The sequence below is a fragment of the Hippocampus comes genome, unplaced genomic scaffold, assembly GCF_001891065.2.
Source record: "Hippocampus comes isolate QL1 unplaced genomic scaffold, H_comes_QL1_v1.1 scaffold317, whole genome shotgun sequence".
NCBI lineage: Eukaryota > Metazoa > Chordata > Actinopteri > Syngnathiformes > Syngnathidae > Hippocampus > Hippocampus comes.
The window spans coordinates 1,394,307-1,411,718 of NW_017805531.1; the positions used below are offsets into that span (position 1 = coordinate 1,394,307).

The window sequence follows — 17,412 nt, forward strand, 5'->3', positions numbered from 1 at the left end:
AGCCCAAAAATAAAACACACCATTGTAAAGAAATATTCCTTTATATTTAAAACATAGTGTACTACCTGCCCTCTACAAGCCCCTAGTCGTGTGGGAAGTGAAGGGAAAATACCAAAATAATAAGCATCACAAATGAAAGGACATTGATTCTCGCTTCTTTCATCGAGAACTGCTTCAAACGACAAGGCGAATGCAGGAGCAGTGGAACACTGACACGATTGCATGACTGTCCATGTCTTATTTTATGTTGTTATATTACCGTATTTTGTTATTTTATGTTAGCCGTTCCGTAAAGAACTTTGTTACAGCCGCAGCTTTTGTTAAATCGCTGTATAAATACAGATGTATTGTGTATTATCTAAATAAATAAATCAATAGTTAGTACATACAAAACTAAATGGAATACTCCATGATACATTTAATTATCATACATATGGCAATTTATGCCAACCGCCAACATACAAAAGCGCGTCTACACGTCCGCTTGTCGTTTTCTATGTCCCCAGAGAAAAATGAAAACGGATGAGGGAGCGAGGTAGCCGTTAAAGCTCTTCTCTTCCCACAATGCACTCGCCGAGCCGTCAGCGGGAAACCAAAATGGCGAACATGCTCGGGGTAAATGAACCGTTTGTTATTTTCTGAGAACGGCGCAGAGTCGACACGTTTTAGCCACTCTCGTTTGTTGTAAAAACCCCTCAGGCGACCCGAGAAGCACGAGAGCCACACGCGAACACCGACTTTGTTTACTCTCGTGAGCTGTAGAAGCGGAGGTGCCCGAATGAGGTATTGTTGTCATGTTTTGCTGTGATGGGGGGGGGGGGGGGGTCCGAGTCAATGGTCTGGTGGCCTGGCTAAAAGTCTTCGCTTCGTGGATTAATTACGTAAACATTTTGACTCTTCTCATTTTGCTTCCTCCATGTCACCTCTAGTTGGCTAGTTATCATATTTAACATGTGGTTGAGCATAGCCATCCAAACAAAGGGACAGTCCCGGAAGGACACCGACAGAAGAAACGAATATTTTAAAACGCTTCTCAACAAAAATACGCACAGTCTGTGCTTAATTAGCAGTCAAAAACCTCAGGCTAACGTATAAGTACTGATTCGACTCCTTTCAATATGAAAAGAAGGTGCCTTTTGTTTTTTACTTCCCCAGTGAATCCCCCTAAAATGCTATTTGCCATTGAACCTAATATGAATTGTCTTTAACTCTCAATACAAAACAGGTTTCCATTTGATATTTCCTTGAGGCACAAAGCCAACTGTTTAAAATATATGAACCACTGAGGTAGAAAAAATAACATTTTGACAAAGAAGAAAACTACAGATATCTGTGTTCAAACGCAAGGAGTAAAAGAAAAAAAGTAATGCGAAAAATAATTACTCAAGTACTGATAACTGAAAAATATATGTACTTAAGTGCAGAATAGTGTCTATTATTGTATTAAAGATGCATTTGTAACTGTCCATTATATGTTACGAAATGAAACTGCTTATAACCTCTTCAAACATCCCCAATGTTCCTTTTGGTAATGTTTCTGCAAATCCACGTGACCCCCCCACCCCCACCCCACATGTCGCGTCCACTCCCCCCAGAGACTCGGGTGTTCTGAGTCAACTGTCCGTCCATCAGCGATCCCACTCCTCACGGCAGCAGGCTGTTCCCTTGTCCCCCACGAGCCAAGAGAGAGTGGCCTATGGAGAACAGGGCAGGTTCACCGAGGGACAGGACGTCTTGGCCCGGTGGTCGGATGGCTTGATCTACTTGGGGACCATCGCTAAGGTCAGTGTGCAAGGAAGCGTGTGGGGTCCCAGTTTTTACACGTCTGCTGACAATTTCAACATCTTGCAGTGCAATTCTTTCCAGAGCGTTTTGGTAAAATTTTTCCCCGAAAAAAAAAAAAAGAATCAATTGATGGAATAATTTTTCTTGATTCTTGCAGATCGATCGCGACAAGCAGCGATGCTTTGTGGTGTTTGAGGATCGATCCAAATCTTGGGTTCTCTGGAAAGATATTCAGACAGGTAAGCGGGAGAAAATGAGTTTTGTGTTTTGAGATGGACAACATGGGTAGCTATGCATCTGGACCTGTCGCGCTCGCTTGCTCTTTATTTACTTTTTGTTTCAAACCATAGTGATGACGCTTTTTTTTTTTCCTCACACGTGATCACTGCTAAGTGATGGGTTGATTGAGCAAGCCATGCTGAGCTAAGTTAGCTGGAGAAATGTTAATATTAACAGAGACGGGATTCAGTGGTCAGGACAATTTAGTGTAAGATGCTTTGCTTCCGTAAAATAGTGAGAGAATGTACTCTGACAAGGCTTCAACTTCACTGCCAGTTTTCTTAAAAAGCAACAACAACAAAATAAAAAGTTTCAGTCATTATGTACAGCTTTATTTTTGTCCTTTCTTATTATAAAGCCATCCCAAACCTTGAGCATCTTTTTAATTTTTGAGTTATTGCTCCTGGAAGTCGATGCAGAAAACACAAAAGTGGCCAAACATTTTTTCCGGGCTGTCACAAATATCGTAATAAAAGTATTAATTGCAGTTTTGAAGCAGAATTTCTTTTGTTTCAACCAATTTTTGTGATCGAGTTAGCTGGCTGATCCCCCCCCCCAACCCCACTTTCTGGGTTACGACTAGCGATATCATCCATCTCTCCAAATGTTTGGCTTGAAACATCTGTGGTCTTTTTGTCCATTTTAGGGGACGAAGATGAGGAAGATGACGAGTGTGACGATATCGCGTGCTCCATATGTCAGGATGAAACTTCAGAGGAACCCAATGAGATTGTCATTTGTGACAAGTGTGGGCAAGGTATGCCTTACATTGGAACGACCCAGTTGGTGTTAACTGATCTCGCAAATAATGTGCTTATCGTCACTCAGGCTACCACCAGCTGTGCCACTCGCCCATCATTGATGCTGCTGTTATTGACTCAGACGACAAATGGCTTTGCTCTGAATGTCAGATCACTTCTTTGCCAAAGGTGCGGCTTGTTTTCAATTTCACCCTTTCGGGGACAGTGGACAGCTTATGTTATCGGGGTCGCAGGGTGCATGAAAGGGTTCAGGACAGTGAACCGTGTTTATCATTGGGGATGCTTTCCACACTCCTCGCAATAGTTGAAAATCCGCAACATCGAGAGACTCGTGTTAAAATGTTGTTTGATTATATTACTAAACCTCACAATCTCATCTCAGGCAAGTCGGCCTTTTTAATGCTAACATGTAACTCCATAGATGGATTAATGGGAAGTTTGAATAAAGCCTGTTGTAATTATAAACCTTCAAACAAGTGCTATTTTAACACACACGGAGCAGCAATGCGTACAAACATCAGACGATTGATGATTACTGAAGCTCGTTTGGGGACCTTCTCTGCCTCTTCTTGCTCTTATTATGCTGCATCTCTCCAGTAGAGATCATTGCTGTGTGGCATATTATGGCACAATGTGCGACCGCACTGAGGGTGCCTTAACTCCAAATTCAGACTTGCCCATGTGTATTGTATACGTTTGAAACTTAAAAAAAAATGTAAAGCTTAAATTTGCGTTTCAATGATATTGCCTAGGGATGAACTGCAACATGGCAGTGGAACACTGTCATACCTTAGCGTAATGCATTCAGTCACTTTTCAAGTACGCCACAAGAAATGACAAAATCACGGAAGCCACGTGAAGAATAATTTCAAAGTTGTTTTTTGTTTTTTTTTAAAGCAGGAGGAGACACAACCCATGGAGCTGTCCTTCCCATACGCCCCTGAAGAACTGGTGTGGGATGAAGACCACCGAACCAACATGCAACAGTGCTACTGCTACTGTGGAGTGCCAGGAAACCTTACAGACGCCTGGGCTAGAACCGGAAATTGGATTTGTCATCGCAGGATCCCCAACCAATCAGCTTCTGTTTATTGTGTTCCGTGCATTTATAGCTGGTACCTGAAGATGCTGCAGTGCAATAGTTGTGAGCAGTGGTTCCATGAAGCCTGCCTCCATTGCTTACCCATGCCAATGCTCTATGGAGACAGGTGAGAAGATTTTTTTCTTCACAGGTTTTCTAATTGACTGGCCCTGCACAACAATTGTAGTTGAGGACGCATGGAAATGTCGCGGTGTGGTTGACTTGCAAGGAAATTGTAGAGCCGCACTTTTGTCCAGCTCAAAAAATATTCTTCAATGCTTTTGGATATTCCTTCTGGCTAACAAAGCACCACCTTGTGAACAACAAACCACCACCTTGTGAACCTTTTCGAACTGGGTTTGAGTGATAAACCGATGCACCGGCTTGTGTTGTGTTGTCACGTTGAATGCCGTGCAAAAATAGACTCTTGTCGACAATATGAAAGACTTTTATCCGGATACGTTTTTAGACATACCACCCAGGCCGATGTCTAACACAGCTTTTGGTTTTCCTTTCTCCTTTCAGATTTTATCTTTTCGTCTGCTCTGTTTGCAACGGCGGACCAGAGTATCTGAGCCGACTGCCTCTTGGATGGTAAGCTCCTGCTTCACGGTCGTACAAACAAATCCTGTTGTTTTATTGCCATCTACTGGTTGGAAAAGGAAAAGCTTCAAATGCAACCCCCAAAATTGAATTTATAATCATGTGCGTCAACTATACAAGACAATACATTTTTACTAAGATAGCAGTTTCACAACAGCTGTAGCTGTACCTAATGCAAACATCTGTTTCCTGCCTTTCCTTGTCTTACAGGATTATAATAGCCTCTCGCATTTTCAAGCATGATTTTTTTTTTTTTTTTTACACCCACTCCCATTTTCAAGCATGATTTTTTTTTTTTTTTTTTTTTTTTTTTTACACCCACGGGTGCCATTCTAGCTTTTTTTTTTTTTTTTTTCTCCTCAATAAGCGTGAATATGTGGTCACCCCTTCTGATATTATATGTTATACCTCAGTGGGTAAATAATTCCACACGCTGGGTTTTCCTCTGTCACGCATATGATCGAGCGCCACCTAACTCACAAAATGCTGCAGGGAGGATGTGACACACCTGAGCCTCTACAACCTGACAATGATCCACAAGAAGAAGTACTTTGATTCTGAGATGGACCTGATGACTTACATCAACAACAACTGGGACCTGCTGCAGCTTGGGGAGGTATTTAAAATGATGGACCATCTGATTAAATTACAAGTTAACCTTTTTTTTTTCCCTGATGTATATATATATGTGTGTGTGTGTGTGTGTGTGTGTGTGTGTGTGTGTGTGTGTGTGTGAGAGAAAGTTATTTAAAAGGAGAAAGGTGACTGACAGCTGTTGGTTTTTCCAAACCTTTTTATTCCCCCTTTATTGAGTACAATAATAATTATTCATTTTATTTGTAGGCGTCTTTCAGGGCACTCAAGTTAGACTTTCCAAAAGTGCAAACATTGCGACATGAAATCAGAGGTCGCAGCTTAATAATAATTTAAAAAAAAGAAACTTTTGTCCTTATATCACTTCCATATTTTTAACATCATTAATAAATGGTGTCCACATGTCATCAAGTGTCCATTGTTTGACCTTTCGAATGTGCGTGATGTGTGCCGCAACTTTTAAAATCTTGATTGTCTTTGGTGTAATGTCAACAGCTTGCCGGTACACCAAGATCAATGCGATTTGCGTGTGTTCTTGAGGCCTTAAACAGCAACACAACCAAGTAGGTTCTTAACATGTGTCAGAAATATTTTTTCTTTGGTATGGCCTTCATTTCAAAGGCCAAAAAGTTTTTTTTTTTTTTTGTCACTGCTAGGTTCATGTCAGGAAAAGAGGTCAAGAAGAAGAAGCACTTGTTTGGGCTGAGGGTTCGATTCCCTCCCACTCCTCCCAGTGGAGAGCATCCAACCAGAAGATTGATGGAGCACCCCTCGGATGGGATCACTGTCAACTCAAACAAAACGTCATCCAGCATGAGGTAAGATGCGAGTTTCAAATTAAGATTTTCACCATCTTTGTGAAGAAATTAATTGTCCACTCGCGACGTGTGGTTTCTCTTGAAGCACCGTAGTGCGTGTGCATCAAAATGCACTCGCTTCGAGCTCAGGTCGTTGCATTCTATTTGTTCACCACAAAGCGGCACTAAATATGCACTGTACCTTTAACGTCTGGAGTAGCTGAGCAGCATTCAAGAACAAATCGGTACTTCATCTTGCATTGAAATGTGGGCAGCTTCCTGCGTCGGTCTGTCAGGAACTCCCTGAATGGTGAACTGAACTGGTACATTACTTGCAGTACCTACAGGACACAGAAGAAGTCCAAAAAGACGAAGCAAGCAACACGTTCACTGGAGCGCCAGGCGAAACGCAGATGTTCCAGTGAACTCCTGTCCCAGGTGTGTAGATTTGTATGTTTTAGCGGGCGGGAACTGGGTGTGAACATAGTTTTACAGAGAGAGGTAAATATTTCTTTATTGTGTCGGTGCCTCCTGGAGGAAAATTTTTGAATACAAGAAATGACAACCTCTTTTTATTGTTTGACAGGAACTAAGAAAGCCCACACCACTAGAATCCCACTCACTGGATCGCTTTTCTTCTCTCAAGTAAGGGAATCTCCTGCAAAATTACAATAACGGCCTTTAAAATGTGCTGTCGGAAGCAGTCGCACAATACGTTTGACGACGAATACTCGAGTGACTCTTTTGTCCAAATGTTGCATTTCTGTCTGAGTTTCTCGTCTCTTTTGCTTTATGATCCAGGAGTGACCGCTCTTTACTGTCATCTCAAACCTCAGATGTGGAGTCTATCGGTGCCCTTAGCACCACAGAAACTACCTCAACTAGCCTCTCAAGGCCATCCAGGTAGGCAAGCTATGCAACCTGTAGCCTCGGGGATGGGCAGGACAAGAGGGTGTTTGGTGAATTTGCATATTGACTACTTACTTGAGGATTGAGGTTATTTATCAGTGATTGCACCCTACTGTACTTTTTGTTTCAACCGGTGATAGAATGTGAGAATTTTGAAAGGCGTACCATGGATTCATAAAGGCTTGGGAAACACCGATTCAAACTAACATTCGTACCCACCAACTCCGCAGCCTGTGCAGCTCCAGCAAGACCCAATCGACTACTTCCACCATGCCTCTTTCCTCTCCACCTTTAAAAAGAAAACGCGGGCGGCCTCGGCGGCCCTTGCCGCCCCCTGACCCTGAAATCTTCCCCCCAAGCCCAGCAGACCCGAACCCTTCCGGCGCCGATGTTGTGACTCCGCTTCCGGGACTGCACTCTGCAGACATAGTTCACGGCATGGACCCCAACAGCCAGCTGTCTCACCTCAAGAGCTCAATCAGCACCTATTTCGGAGCGGCGGGAAGGCTGGCTTGCGGGGAGAAATACAAAGTCCTTGCCCGAAGGGTTACCTTGGACGGCAAGGTGCAGTACCTTATTCAGTGGGAAGGCGTCACTGCCTCCTAGGCTGGACGTGGTGTGTGGAGGACCAAGAGTGCACAAATTAAATCATCAAATACGTGCTATGAAATATTTATTTCAGTATTTGTTTTTGGTACCAGTATTTCAAATCTTATTTTGGCAATACGCATTTATTCCAATATCTAATTAAGTCACTATTTCTCATTTTGAAATATTGAAGTGATAACTATTATAAAATACATATTCAAATGGATATACAATACTGTATATTGAACTGAATAAATACTGAAATACTGTATTTCATGACACATCTATTTCATTGGGGTATTTAATTTTGGCACTGTTGGCCCTCCGTAGAGGTGTCTTGACTGTACACCCGGCCTGTAATCACAGCATTAATTGCCGTTATCCCTACAGCATAATTGTCAGAAGTCATTTTTCAGAAAAGATGGAAAAATGACAGCAACAACAACATAATTCAACAAACATGAAGAGTCCCAATTGCTTCAATGACCTGGATGACCGAGAATGTACACAGACATTAAGAATTTACTTTTATATGTAAAACAATTTTATTTTGCAAGCATATTGGTATTATTTTATTCTTTAGAAATGACTCTGGCAATTATGCCATTCGGCTAACGTAATATGTACCTTTTCAGTTTAGACCGGAGTGTTATGAAGCTTTCTGTAAAGCCTACTGGTTCAGTGCTGTTCACTGTGAATATAAAACATGCAAACATATCTTACCGGTTGTTGTTGGTATATATGAGGCTTTGGCATATTTGTATCTCTTTGCTCTTAAGCTTTTTTTTTTTTTTTTTGTCGTTGCTTGGAATGTTTACAACAAGTCCTCAGTTATGCATAAAACTGTTCAATGCACTGCGCCTGTAGGCTTTCAAAGATATGGTGTTTTATTTTAAAGTTCAGATCATATGCTTGTCAATTTCAAACCAGCTGAGTATAAAACTACATTTTTTTCTCCCGTGGAATGTAGCTTGTTAAATTTGCCAATCTGGGAGAGAATAAGGGGAAGTTTTGTTTTGCCACTGATGTTGCACCGTGAACCTTTGTGTCCACTTGGATAACATTTATTTTTGTACAGTGTTTGCAGAGTTATAACGTCCCTCTATACTTCTATACTTAAAAAAAAAAGGCAACAAAATTTGTTCGGTAGACTCTTGGTATGCAAAACCATTCTAAAAGATACGTATACACTTTGTGCTTAATTTTAGACTCCACCCAAGCTTTTTGACGGCTAAATACAAATGTTAAGTGGTGTGATTTAAATCTTAAAGGACCTATTGAGTTTTTCCTTGTTTGATAATAAAAAAATAAAAGTGCTGCATCAGTGATTTTTATACTGTTTTTTGCAGTTAATAGGTTAGCCTCTCTTAAAAAAATTGTTTTCAGTAATTCTGATTATTTTGCTTGAGGATTTCAGTTTACTTGACACGTCCTACAGTTATGTCATTTCCACTCTTAGGATATGCCAATCACCCAAGCTGTTACGGTAGAAAAATTGAGTACAGTCAACTGGAGTGTGAATATATTTTTACAGGGAACACATTTGTAATCAGTCACGCATTTGTAGATTCATGTTACGCCTTTGTGACTGTGCTTACGCTTCGGATTTATTCTATGCATTTGTGGATTGAAATACGTACATATTTCTAAACTGCTTTTGCAACAATAATGGCCCCATAGAACCGATTGTTTGTGAGTGAGTGTGGGTGTGGGGGTGTACAGATGTTTTAAGGAATATAAAGACGTTTTTGTTTTTTTTTTCACTTAATTGACAGGCTGTTCGTCCCAAATCCTTAGGCTCAGAGACCGCGAATGCGATTGGCTATTTCATCCTTCCGCCATGACTTGGCGGCCTCTGTGAAGAAACGCTTCCACCAATCATTGTCGTTTGCTTCCAACCAATCCGGAACGGATTTTAAAAAACATGGGCGGAGACAATTCAAGTTTTTGGTGGCTATTTGGCTAATGCTAAGACATCGATTAATAAGGAATTAGAAGATGAATTCAAATGAGACCGTTTTTAAAAAAAGTTAAGAAAACAACAAACACCAAGCTATTGTGCAATTTATGCACATCGCCAAGGTGGTTGTAGGGTTGGTTTTACTTTTAAAAGACCGCAGCGAAGTTATATCTCTCGGCTAGCGACCTGTTGATTAGCAACCATCGTTGTTTACATTTAGCCTACTAACAGGCTACCAATTTGTTGAAATGTATCGTTTATTCTTAAAGGTGTCCAACAAATACCAGTAAAGCCGATAATTTACCACCGTAAAAGTCGTTCACATATCCGGTTGCATTTAACCAATGATGGTGCAGAATGTTAATGACGAAGATTGATCAGACTGGACTCTTGATGAATCTTGCCTAGACTTGAAGGGCAGCAACCTGGTGAGTTCACGATGTCGCCAGCCAGCAATTTATTGCTGTATTATTGTATTAAGTTGCACGAACGTCGTACCTATAAATGCCATTGTTCGAGACTTCAATTCTTTTTGTAAGATGCTGGATTTGATCATGTTTTTTATTCTATGTAAGATTTTGTGTCTGTCTAAAGTCGTCCTTTTCAAACCACTATCTAACCATTTGGAAACTAGAAAGTCTCGTTCTTCATCCTTTGCACAAATGTTTCCTAACCTTTATTGATCGCTTATGTCTCTCCTCATCCAGTCCGCTTCGTGCCGTCCACGAGATGGAGTCTGTTTCTGTGAAGCGAAAAATGGGTTATGCACGCCAAGAAAATGCCCGTCTTGCCATGCAGGATGTTCAACTCATCACTGACCTGGATGCTACACCGTATGAACTCCTGTCCTCCAGCTCTCGGGTAATACAGCCTTAAAACAGGGGTGTTTAAAAGACAGTATTTAATTTACCAATCTAGTATCTGTTTTGTACATACAGTTTCTGTTGGAAGCGAAACGAATCAGCTGTTTGCATGTAATGTATTCAATGGATATTGCTGATTAATAACAAAATGAATGTGGAGGCAAATGTGTGATGTGATATGAATACAAATATATTTTTTGTCATACAACAAAAACACAATATAACCAATATTCTGTTATCTCCAACGACAAATATTTTATATCATATCCATGATATATATTGTTATACCGAACAACTTAATGCGTAATACTGGACATTTTCTTTTCCAGGACCACCTGCGATGCTCAAATGGGTGGTCTGTTAACAACGTATCGGTCATGATGAATGAGCAAATGTTGCATCTTGAAACAGCGGTTGAGACCAAAGCCAAAGAACTTAAGTAAGTCGTGACGGATGAGCTTACGATGTGAATTGACATTTGTGGAGTGTCGACATGTTACATCAAAATATGAAAGCATATTGGAGGGCTCAGTAAAACTATGTCATGAATTCCTGTCATGCCTCCCTTTGACTATCCTAAAAGCCATTCCGTCTTTGTGTTTCTTAGGGCGGCAGAGCTGAGGGCAGAGCGTTGTCAGGAAGAAGCAGCACACAGTGACATCATGATAACAACTCTGACGGAGAAACTAAGCGCTCTGAGAGAAGAGCTGGCAACCAAGACGGCTCTGGCCAAAAGGTAATGGGGCCTTTTGCAAGAGTTTGGATTTAATAAGTGCTGCAATTTTATGATATCATGTGATTATATTTCACGGGTTTGGCGTTAGTTGAATGTGTGATTCAAAACACAATGGAGACGAAGGATATTTGTTAAGTATTTGATGCATTTTGTCCAATTTTTAACAGGGCGGAACAACAAAGAAACCAAGCCCTCGAAAATGCAGAGAAGCTCAAAGAAGCTTTCAAAGAGTACAAGGCCACCATTGCCAGTAAACTTCAAAAGGTAATTCATATTTTAGTCAGATACACGATAACACCAAGATCAGATTTAGACACTTTTTAATTAAATTTTGCTTGCCATTAGTTTACCTGCAGTATGGTGATTTTTTTTTGTGCATGTTTCATTAACTCAACGTGATGTTGACTCTTGTTTCCATTGTTCTGTTCGTTGCCCTCGGTAGAAAAAAAAAGTTTGGCTATCCCTCGCGCAGAGCAATAAAAACAGTCCTTGCGTGCGCTTTCTAGGTGACGGAGAATGAAACCAAATTAAAAGACAGTCTGATCGAGCGCGATCGTGAAAAAGAAGAGTTGGAACGAAAGTGCACCACGCTGGAGAGAGAAAAAGGCGATCAAAGTCATACAATCAGGTTTGCACGAACGCCGCTCTCTTTGTTCCGATCATGAGTTTTGCTGACTCGTCATAACTCGTCGGGCCTTGCAGCCAGCTAAAGGAGGACGCGAGGCGGGCAAAGACTTCTGCCGCTGAGTATTCGGACCTCCAGGCCCAGCTGGAGGATGCCGAGCGGCGGAGCTCAGACTTCCGCAGGCAGCTGACGGAGCGCAGCGCTGACTGCAGGGAGCTGGGCTCTCTGCGCAAGGAAGTGGAAGACCTGCGCGCCGTGACGAAGAACCAGGAGCTGTGCCTGGCCCAGAGCCGCAGAGTAGCCCAGCAGAGCCAAGCAGAGGCCACCAGCCTGGAGGCCATTTTATCTCTGCTGCATCTCAGAGAGGTGGGGAGATCGTTGCTTTCGGACTCACCTGATTTTCCTTATCAGTGGTTCATAAGTCATTTTTTGAATATGCTTCATAAAGCCAAAGTAGTCTTTTCCGCCTGCGACGATGTCATGTGATTTCTTTATTTATACCAGGATGCTCTTGGACCATTGTGTGTCAGGCCCTGCATTTTGCCCCCGGTGGACCATTCAGCAACTGCACAAACGCTGAACCTGAAACCCGGTACAGTGGGCCCATCAACCGCATGTTTAGATACGCTTCTTGCCAATACCGTACTAGAAGAATACACTTCTGAAATCTCTACCCTAATCAATCAATTATACTTTTTTGAGCAGACTGAGGATCCATTACAAAAGCCCACACAGTTAAAAAGAAAATCTCAGGTCAACGAAATAAACCATCAATGTGACCTTCATTTAATCAGCGGCAGCCTTTCTAGTGATTTGTAGTTTATTTTTTATTTTTTCTCCTCAGGTGAAGGCTACCAGCATCTATTACAAGTTCTTCAGGTGAAGGAGGCCGAGCGGATGAAACAACGCAGCCTGGTCGAGAAGCTTCAGGACCGCCTGAGCCGAGCCCAGGAGGAGAATTTGTCTCTGCAGAGCTCCTTGGCCCAAAGTGCTTCTCACTACCAAAACCTCCAGATGGAGCTGATGGACAAAGCCAACCAAGCCGTGGCCTCAGAGAAAGAGGTAACAAACACTTTTTTTTTCTCATTCTAACATTGACACCGGACATTCTGACGCTTCAGTTTCCGACCTTACAAGTGCTTTCACTGTTTGGGTCTAGAGCTTGTCAAAGATTTTTGCATTGTTCTTGATTTCAACTCAGCTGAAGAGGAAGAGTGCTCGAGTTGCGGCGCTGGAAAAACAGTTAGAGCAGAAAACGTCCGCCTATGCTCAGGCTGCGTTGAAGAATACAGAACTGGATAACCAGCTGCAGGTACAAAACCAACCCGCCTCCCATGCCTACACGGTGCAGTGGTGCTTTGATATGAAAGCCGTATTTTATTTTGATTTTTACCATCCACAGGTGCAAATATTTTTTTCATTCCTTGTTATCTATGTTTTTTTTTCTTGTATTTCATACAGGAGAAGACCAGCACTCTTCAACACTACCAAACTCTGATGAGCAAAAAGCAAAGAGAATACCAACAATCTTTGGAGAAGACTAAACAATCACATAGTCAGCAATGCACCGAGCAGCAGCACAGAATTGACGTGGTGACTTGATTTTACATCTTTGCTTATTTATTTATGTATTTTTAATATTCTTCAATGTCAAACGTATACCGGATTCACGGTATGTACACTCATATTGCAGATTTGAATCATGATAGAATGAATAGTGCCTGAGGTGTTCATTTTTGTATTTTTCACTTGGGTGTCACTGACCATAAGCCAAGGGGAAAAGGACAATTGCAATATTTTTTTAGTGCATTATAACTGTGTTATATAAGCGAAACTAAAATAATTGTCAAGTGGCTGTCTTCTCACGTTTGCAGCTGCAGCTGTCTGTGGACGATGCTCATTCTCGGCTGCTCGAGGCGAAGCAGGAGCTGACTTCTCTCCAGAAAGAACGTGATGGGGCGCTAGCCTTCGTTGAAGAGCTGAAACAGGTCGGGACTCCTGTCGAGCAAACTGTATTGAACATAAATTTGAATAAGTTGTGAATGAGGGCACCCGTTTGGTTTTGGCTCCAGGAGAAGCAAATTGAAGCGAGACACAATGAGGAGCTGCTCCAGACTTTACAGGAGCAGGCAGCTGAGTCGGCCACCAAGGTCAGTGGACTAACATTCTGCAACACGTGATCATGATACTGAAGTGCATGAAGTGGTTTCAAGGTGGAGACTGCACAACTGCCAGTTTTTGCTTTCATACTAATCGTGGCAGATCACTTTTCTTTACATGAACACACAATTTATTTGCCACAACATTTGTCACTCACAGGAGGCCGGATATGCATTTGCTGTGTTAATAAAAAGATCTGACCCTTAATATACATTTGTCCCACTTGGGGGCAGTGTTGTACACAATATAAATGCCAAGGACAGTTTTTATCACCATGACAACCTGGGTGGAGCGATTGCATGCAACTCATCAAGAAGCTATTTATTACCAATGACTTTGTTATTATATTTAGCAACTTTTCCAACCTCTTTAAGTGACTATTAAAAAGAAAAGCAACAAAGACTTTTTGTGGAGTTGCTGAAAACATCTGGAGACTCCGAGCCTCCCTCCAGGGCAGGAGATGTTCATCTCTCCCGAGTCCCGAGACTGACTTGGTTGTTTAATTTCACACTTCATGGGTCGGCACTATTTTTGTACAGACAATTTGAAAACCCAATTTTCCCATCAGATGCCTCTTTCTGAAATTTGCTAATTCTGCAAGTGGTGATTAGGACTTTTTCTGTGTGTGTGTGTGTGTGTGTGTGTGTGTGTGTGTGTGTGTGTGTGTGTGTGTGTGTGTGTGTGTGTGTTTTAGATAAGTGAGCTCCAGTCGTCCCTGTCAGGCTGCCGAGAGGAGCTGACGCGGCATCTTCAGCAGATGGAGGAGATGCGCAAGAGCTACGAGTCTGAGCTGCAGAGATCCAAAGACCAGGTTCACGATCGCCGCTCGGGCTGAATGATTTTCAAAAATAATCGAATTGATCTTTTTTCTTCAATACTCAACATTGCGATTATGATTGAATATTTTTACCTGGTCAATGCAATGAGATTTTTCTGATTAAACACCCACATACGGTGTGTGCCTTGACGCAGTAAAGGTTGGAAAATGGTTTTGTAAAGTAATGAGCTGGTAAAGTTGATTATTTATTTATTTCTTCTCATCCTCTTGTTTTTCTCCTTCCAGGTTAGTGTTCATGAAGAAAGCTCAGTTCCGAATCTCTGATGCTTTGCTCTTTTTAGTCACTCATTCCCGCTGTTTATTCAACCCCACCTCAGGTGCGTTCGCAGCAGGAAAAGCTTCACGACGCCACTCGGGTGGCTCAGGCTTCCAGTGAGCAAAACCTGCAGCTTCAGCTTTCTCTGCAGCAGCAGCAGACGATGCTGACTGAGAGCACGGCCCGCATCGCCGAACTGGAGGATAGCCAGAGTCAACTGCAGCAACAGGTGGGTGCGAGGTTGCTGGCTTATGAACTGTCAAACTTTGCTCGCATCGTATTTTGCGCACGCCTGCCACTTCGCAGATGTGTGATCGTTTCTTATGGGTTTTTACAGTATACGTATTGGTAGTATTCGAATGCCCTCGCATATAGGAAAGGAGAGCCACAGTTCTCGTGTGTTAGGCTCCAGCATGCCCGGAACCCAAGTGAGGAAAAGTGGCATCGGAAATGAAATGTTGAATGAATTTTTTTCACCGGTTTGATCTGTGTGATGGAGTTTTTTGGCCCATCAAGCCATTTTCCACGTTTCATCGACAACTTTATACCCAATTGATTTTGTGGAGAAACGATTTTGAAAAGACACCATATACTTATGTCTAGAAAAACAGAGGCACCTCATGCGCAACGATTTGTGCCAAATATTTGATGACATAAGAGTAACTCATAAAATTATGACCCACGGTGATTGTGGTCTGATTAGGAAATTGACGATCGAGGCGCTAATGTAGCGTGTGGACCTTGTGCGGTTGAATCTTGTGATTCTATAAATAGCACAGAATAATTTTTTGTTTGCAACTTTGCTGTCAAAAATTGGAGAACAGTGTTGTCCATTCAGTGCGCTAAGCTTTGCAGGGACACAAGTCAAGCGTAGATTTCTGATCGGCTGAGTGGCGACCGGCAACACCTAATGAAACAATCGGAAAGGCATCGGTGATGGTGATAGAATTCATTTTGAACAACAATATGTTCAAAATTTTGTTCTTAAAAAAATATAGGTGTCTACTTTAGAGCATCAGCTGGAGCGAGCTCGAGCCGCTCTGGCAATATGTTCAAAATTTTGTTCTTAAAAAAAATGTAGGTGTCCACTTTAGAGCATCAGCTGGAGCGAGCTCGAGCCGCTCTGCAGGACGAATTGAGGACCAGATGGGAAGACGACGTGGAGAAAGACAAAGACCTGCACGACGTGAAGGAAAAGAACACGAAACTGGCTGAGACGCTCAAGTAAGGACAGCAGTGCCGGCACACGAGTCAATATACAGAACAATTTCATCAACCGCTTCTTTTCCATGTTTCCCCCCCCCATCATGAGTCACATGATGTTCCTTTTGATCAACTCGGCATCTTATGATTACGCCACAACCGGCAGTGGGCGTGACACAAGCCTCTCGCTCTGCCTTTCGCATCCATCGACCTGTGCGCATATAAGAGCGTGCGCCTCGTTTGAAAGTCATTTCTTTCTGCTGGCTTGAACGGCTCAGAGGAAAAGCTCTTTGGCTATTTTTTTTTCTTTCATGTGACGTGAAGCCTTTTCGCTGCATTGCTCACAATTGCAGCCGTTCTCTGTATCAGAAATGGGTGGTGCGCTCATGATAAGGTGAGGCGAATAAGACTTGCATTTTATCCAGTGTCTGTTCAGTGATTTTTTTTCTTAATTGTCAAATATTGCACATAACTGTGAAACGAAATCACAAATGACAAGAAGCTTATTTGTTTGTCATATTCTCGAAGCCAAGTGACCACGGATGTGAAAAACTACCAAGTGGAGCTCAAGTCGAAGGAGTCGGAGCTGCAGAGTCTGCGGAAGGACGTCACCATCAAGACAACTCAGATCAGCGTCATGGACAAGAACCTGCAGCAAACAAGGAGCCTGCTTGAAAACAAGAATGACTTGGGTAAGCCAAATAAGACCGAAGACAAACTTTGTCTTGTGAAGAAGCTTCAATTGCGCCATTGTGGCCCTCACGTGTGGGTAAGGAGAGCCTCGGGTCGCAAATGCACCCTCAGCGCTTCCTTAAATAGGACAAACAGTCAAAGACACAAATACAAAATGAAGGCATTTGCAAGGAGCATGGCGCAGACGCTAACACTAAACTAACACCGGAGTAAACGGCCAATGCACCTCGGGTCACAAATGCACCCTCAGCTGTTCCTTAAAATAGGACAAACAGTCAAAGACACAAATACAAAATGAAGACATTTGCAAGGAGCATGGCGCAGACGCTAACACTAAACTAACACCGGAGTAAACGGCCAATGCGAGTTGGAGGAACAGCTTCTTATGTCTGTCGCTTGACCACACCTCTTAAAGGCACGCATCTACACACGAATACTACAGGTAAATCAAGGTACCAGTGTGTTGTACTGTTAAAACCATAAAAAGAATCACCGTCATCCACCAATTTGCCAGACATAGTATGGAGTGTTTTTTCCCCCCACATTCCGCTTCAGCCCGTTCACAGTTCCTGTCTCCCGTCTTTAGTGGCGGACTTGGAGGAGAAGCTCCATCGCTGCGAGGCAGACAAACACAACTGCGTCCAGAAGGGTCAGCATCTCGAGGGCCAGCTGCACACCGTG

The 17,412-nt window shown here is 42.4% G+C and overlaps 2 protein-coding genes across 4 annotated transcripts in view; both read left to right on the forward strand.

Moving 5' to 3' along the window:
* Positions 1-544: 544 nt before the first annotated feature.
* Positions 545-7,619, forward strand: mtf2 (metal response element binding transcription factor 2). Of its 3 annotated transcripts, XM_019877856.1 has the most exons (16): positions 545-615; positions 700-783; positions 1,596-1,782; positions 1,943-2,024; positions 2,711-2,821; positions 2,893-2,993; positions 3,723-3,841; positions 3,938-4,033; positions 4,432-4,500; positions 5,002-5,125; positions 5,599-5,666; positions 5,760-5,921; positions 6,239-6,338; positions 6,487-6,545; positions 6,696-6,803; positions 7,040-7,619. In XM_019877856.1, exons 2-16 carry the CDS (start codon positions 779-781, stop codon positions 7,413-7,415), a joined length of 1,767 nt encoding a protein of 588 aa, XP_019733415.1. In that variant the 5' UTR covers positions 545-615; positions 700-778; the 3' UTR covers positions 7,416-7,619. The 3 variants fall into 3 exon arrangements, with proteins under 3 accessions (XP_019733415.1, XP_019733416.1, XP_019733417.1); XM_019877857.1 differs by having other exon boundaries at positions 556-783; positions 3,726-3,841; XM_019877858.1 differs by having other exon boundaries at positions 557-783; positions 6,702-6,803.
* A 1,710-nt stretch (positions 7,620-9,329) lies between these two features.
* Positions 9,330-17,412, forward strand: part of ccdc18 (coiled-coil domain containing 18) — a 16,703-nt gene continuing 8,620 nt past the window's right edge. Inside the window, exons 1-18 of the mRNA XM_019877706.1 lie at positions 9,330-9,785; positions 10,065-10,218; positions 10,550-10,659; positions 10,828-10,956; positions 11,124-11,220; positions 11,463-11,584; positions 11,659-11,947; positions 12,086-12,173; positions 12,426-12,643; positions 12,783-12,893; positions 13,043-13,174; positions 13,456-13,569; positions 13,654-13,731; positions 14,436-14,552; positions 14,897-15,064; positions 15,917-16,059; positions 16,567-16,730; positions 17,318-17,409. Of these exons, the coding sequence (XP_019733265.1) occupies positions 10,087-10,218; positions 10,550-10,659; positions 10,828-10,956; positions 11,124-11,220; positions 11,463-11,584; positions 11,659-11,947; positions 12,086-12,173; positions 12,426-12,643; positions 12,783-12,893; positions 13,043-13,174; positions 13,456-13,569; positions 13,654-13,731; positions 14,436-14,552; positions 14,897-15,064; positions 15,917-16,059; positions 16,567-16,730; positions 17,318-17,409 (2,304 nt within the window). The 5' untranslated portion in view covers positions 9,330-9,785; positions 10,065-10,086. The remainder of the gene's footprint in view (positions 9,786-10,064; positions 10,219-10,549; positions 10,660-10,827; positions 10,957-11,123; positions 11,221-11,462; positions 11,585-11,658; positions 11,948-12,085; positions 12,174-12,425; positions 12,644-12,782; positions 12,894-13,042; positions 13,175-13,455; positions 13,570-13,653; positions 13,732-14,435; positions 14,553-14,896; positions 15,065-15,916; positions 16,060-16,566; positions 16,731-17,317; positions 17,410-17,412) is intronic.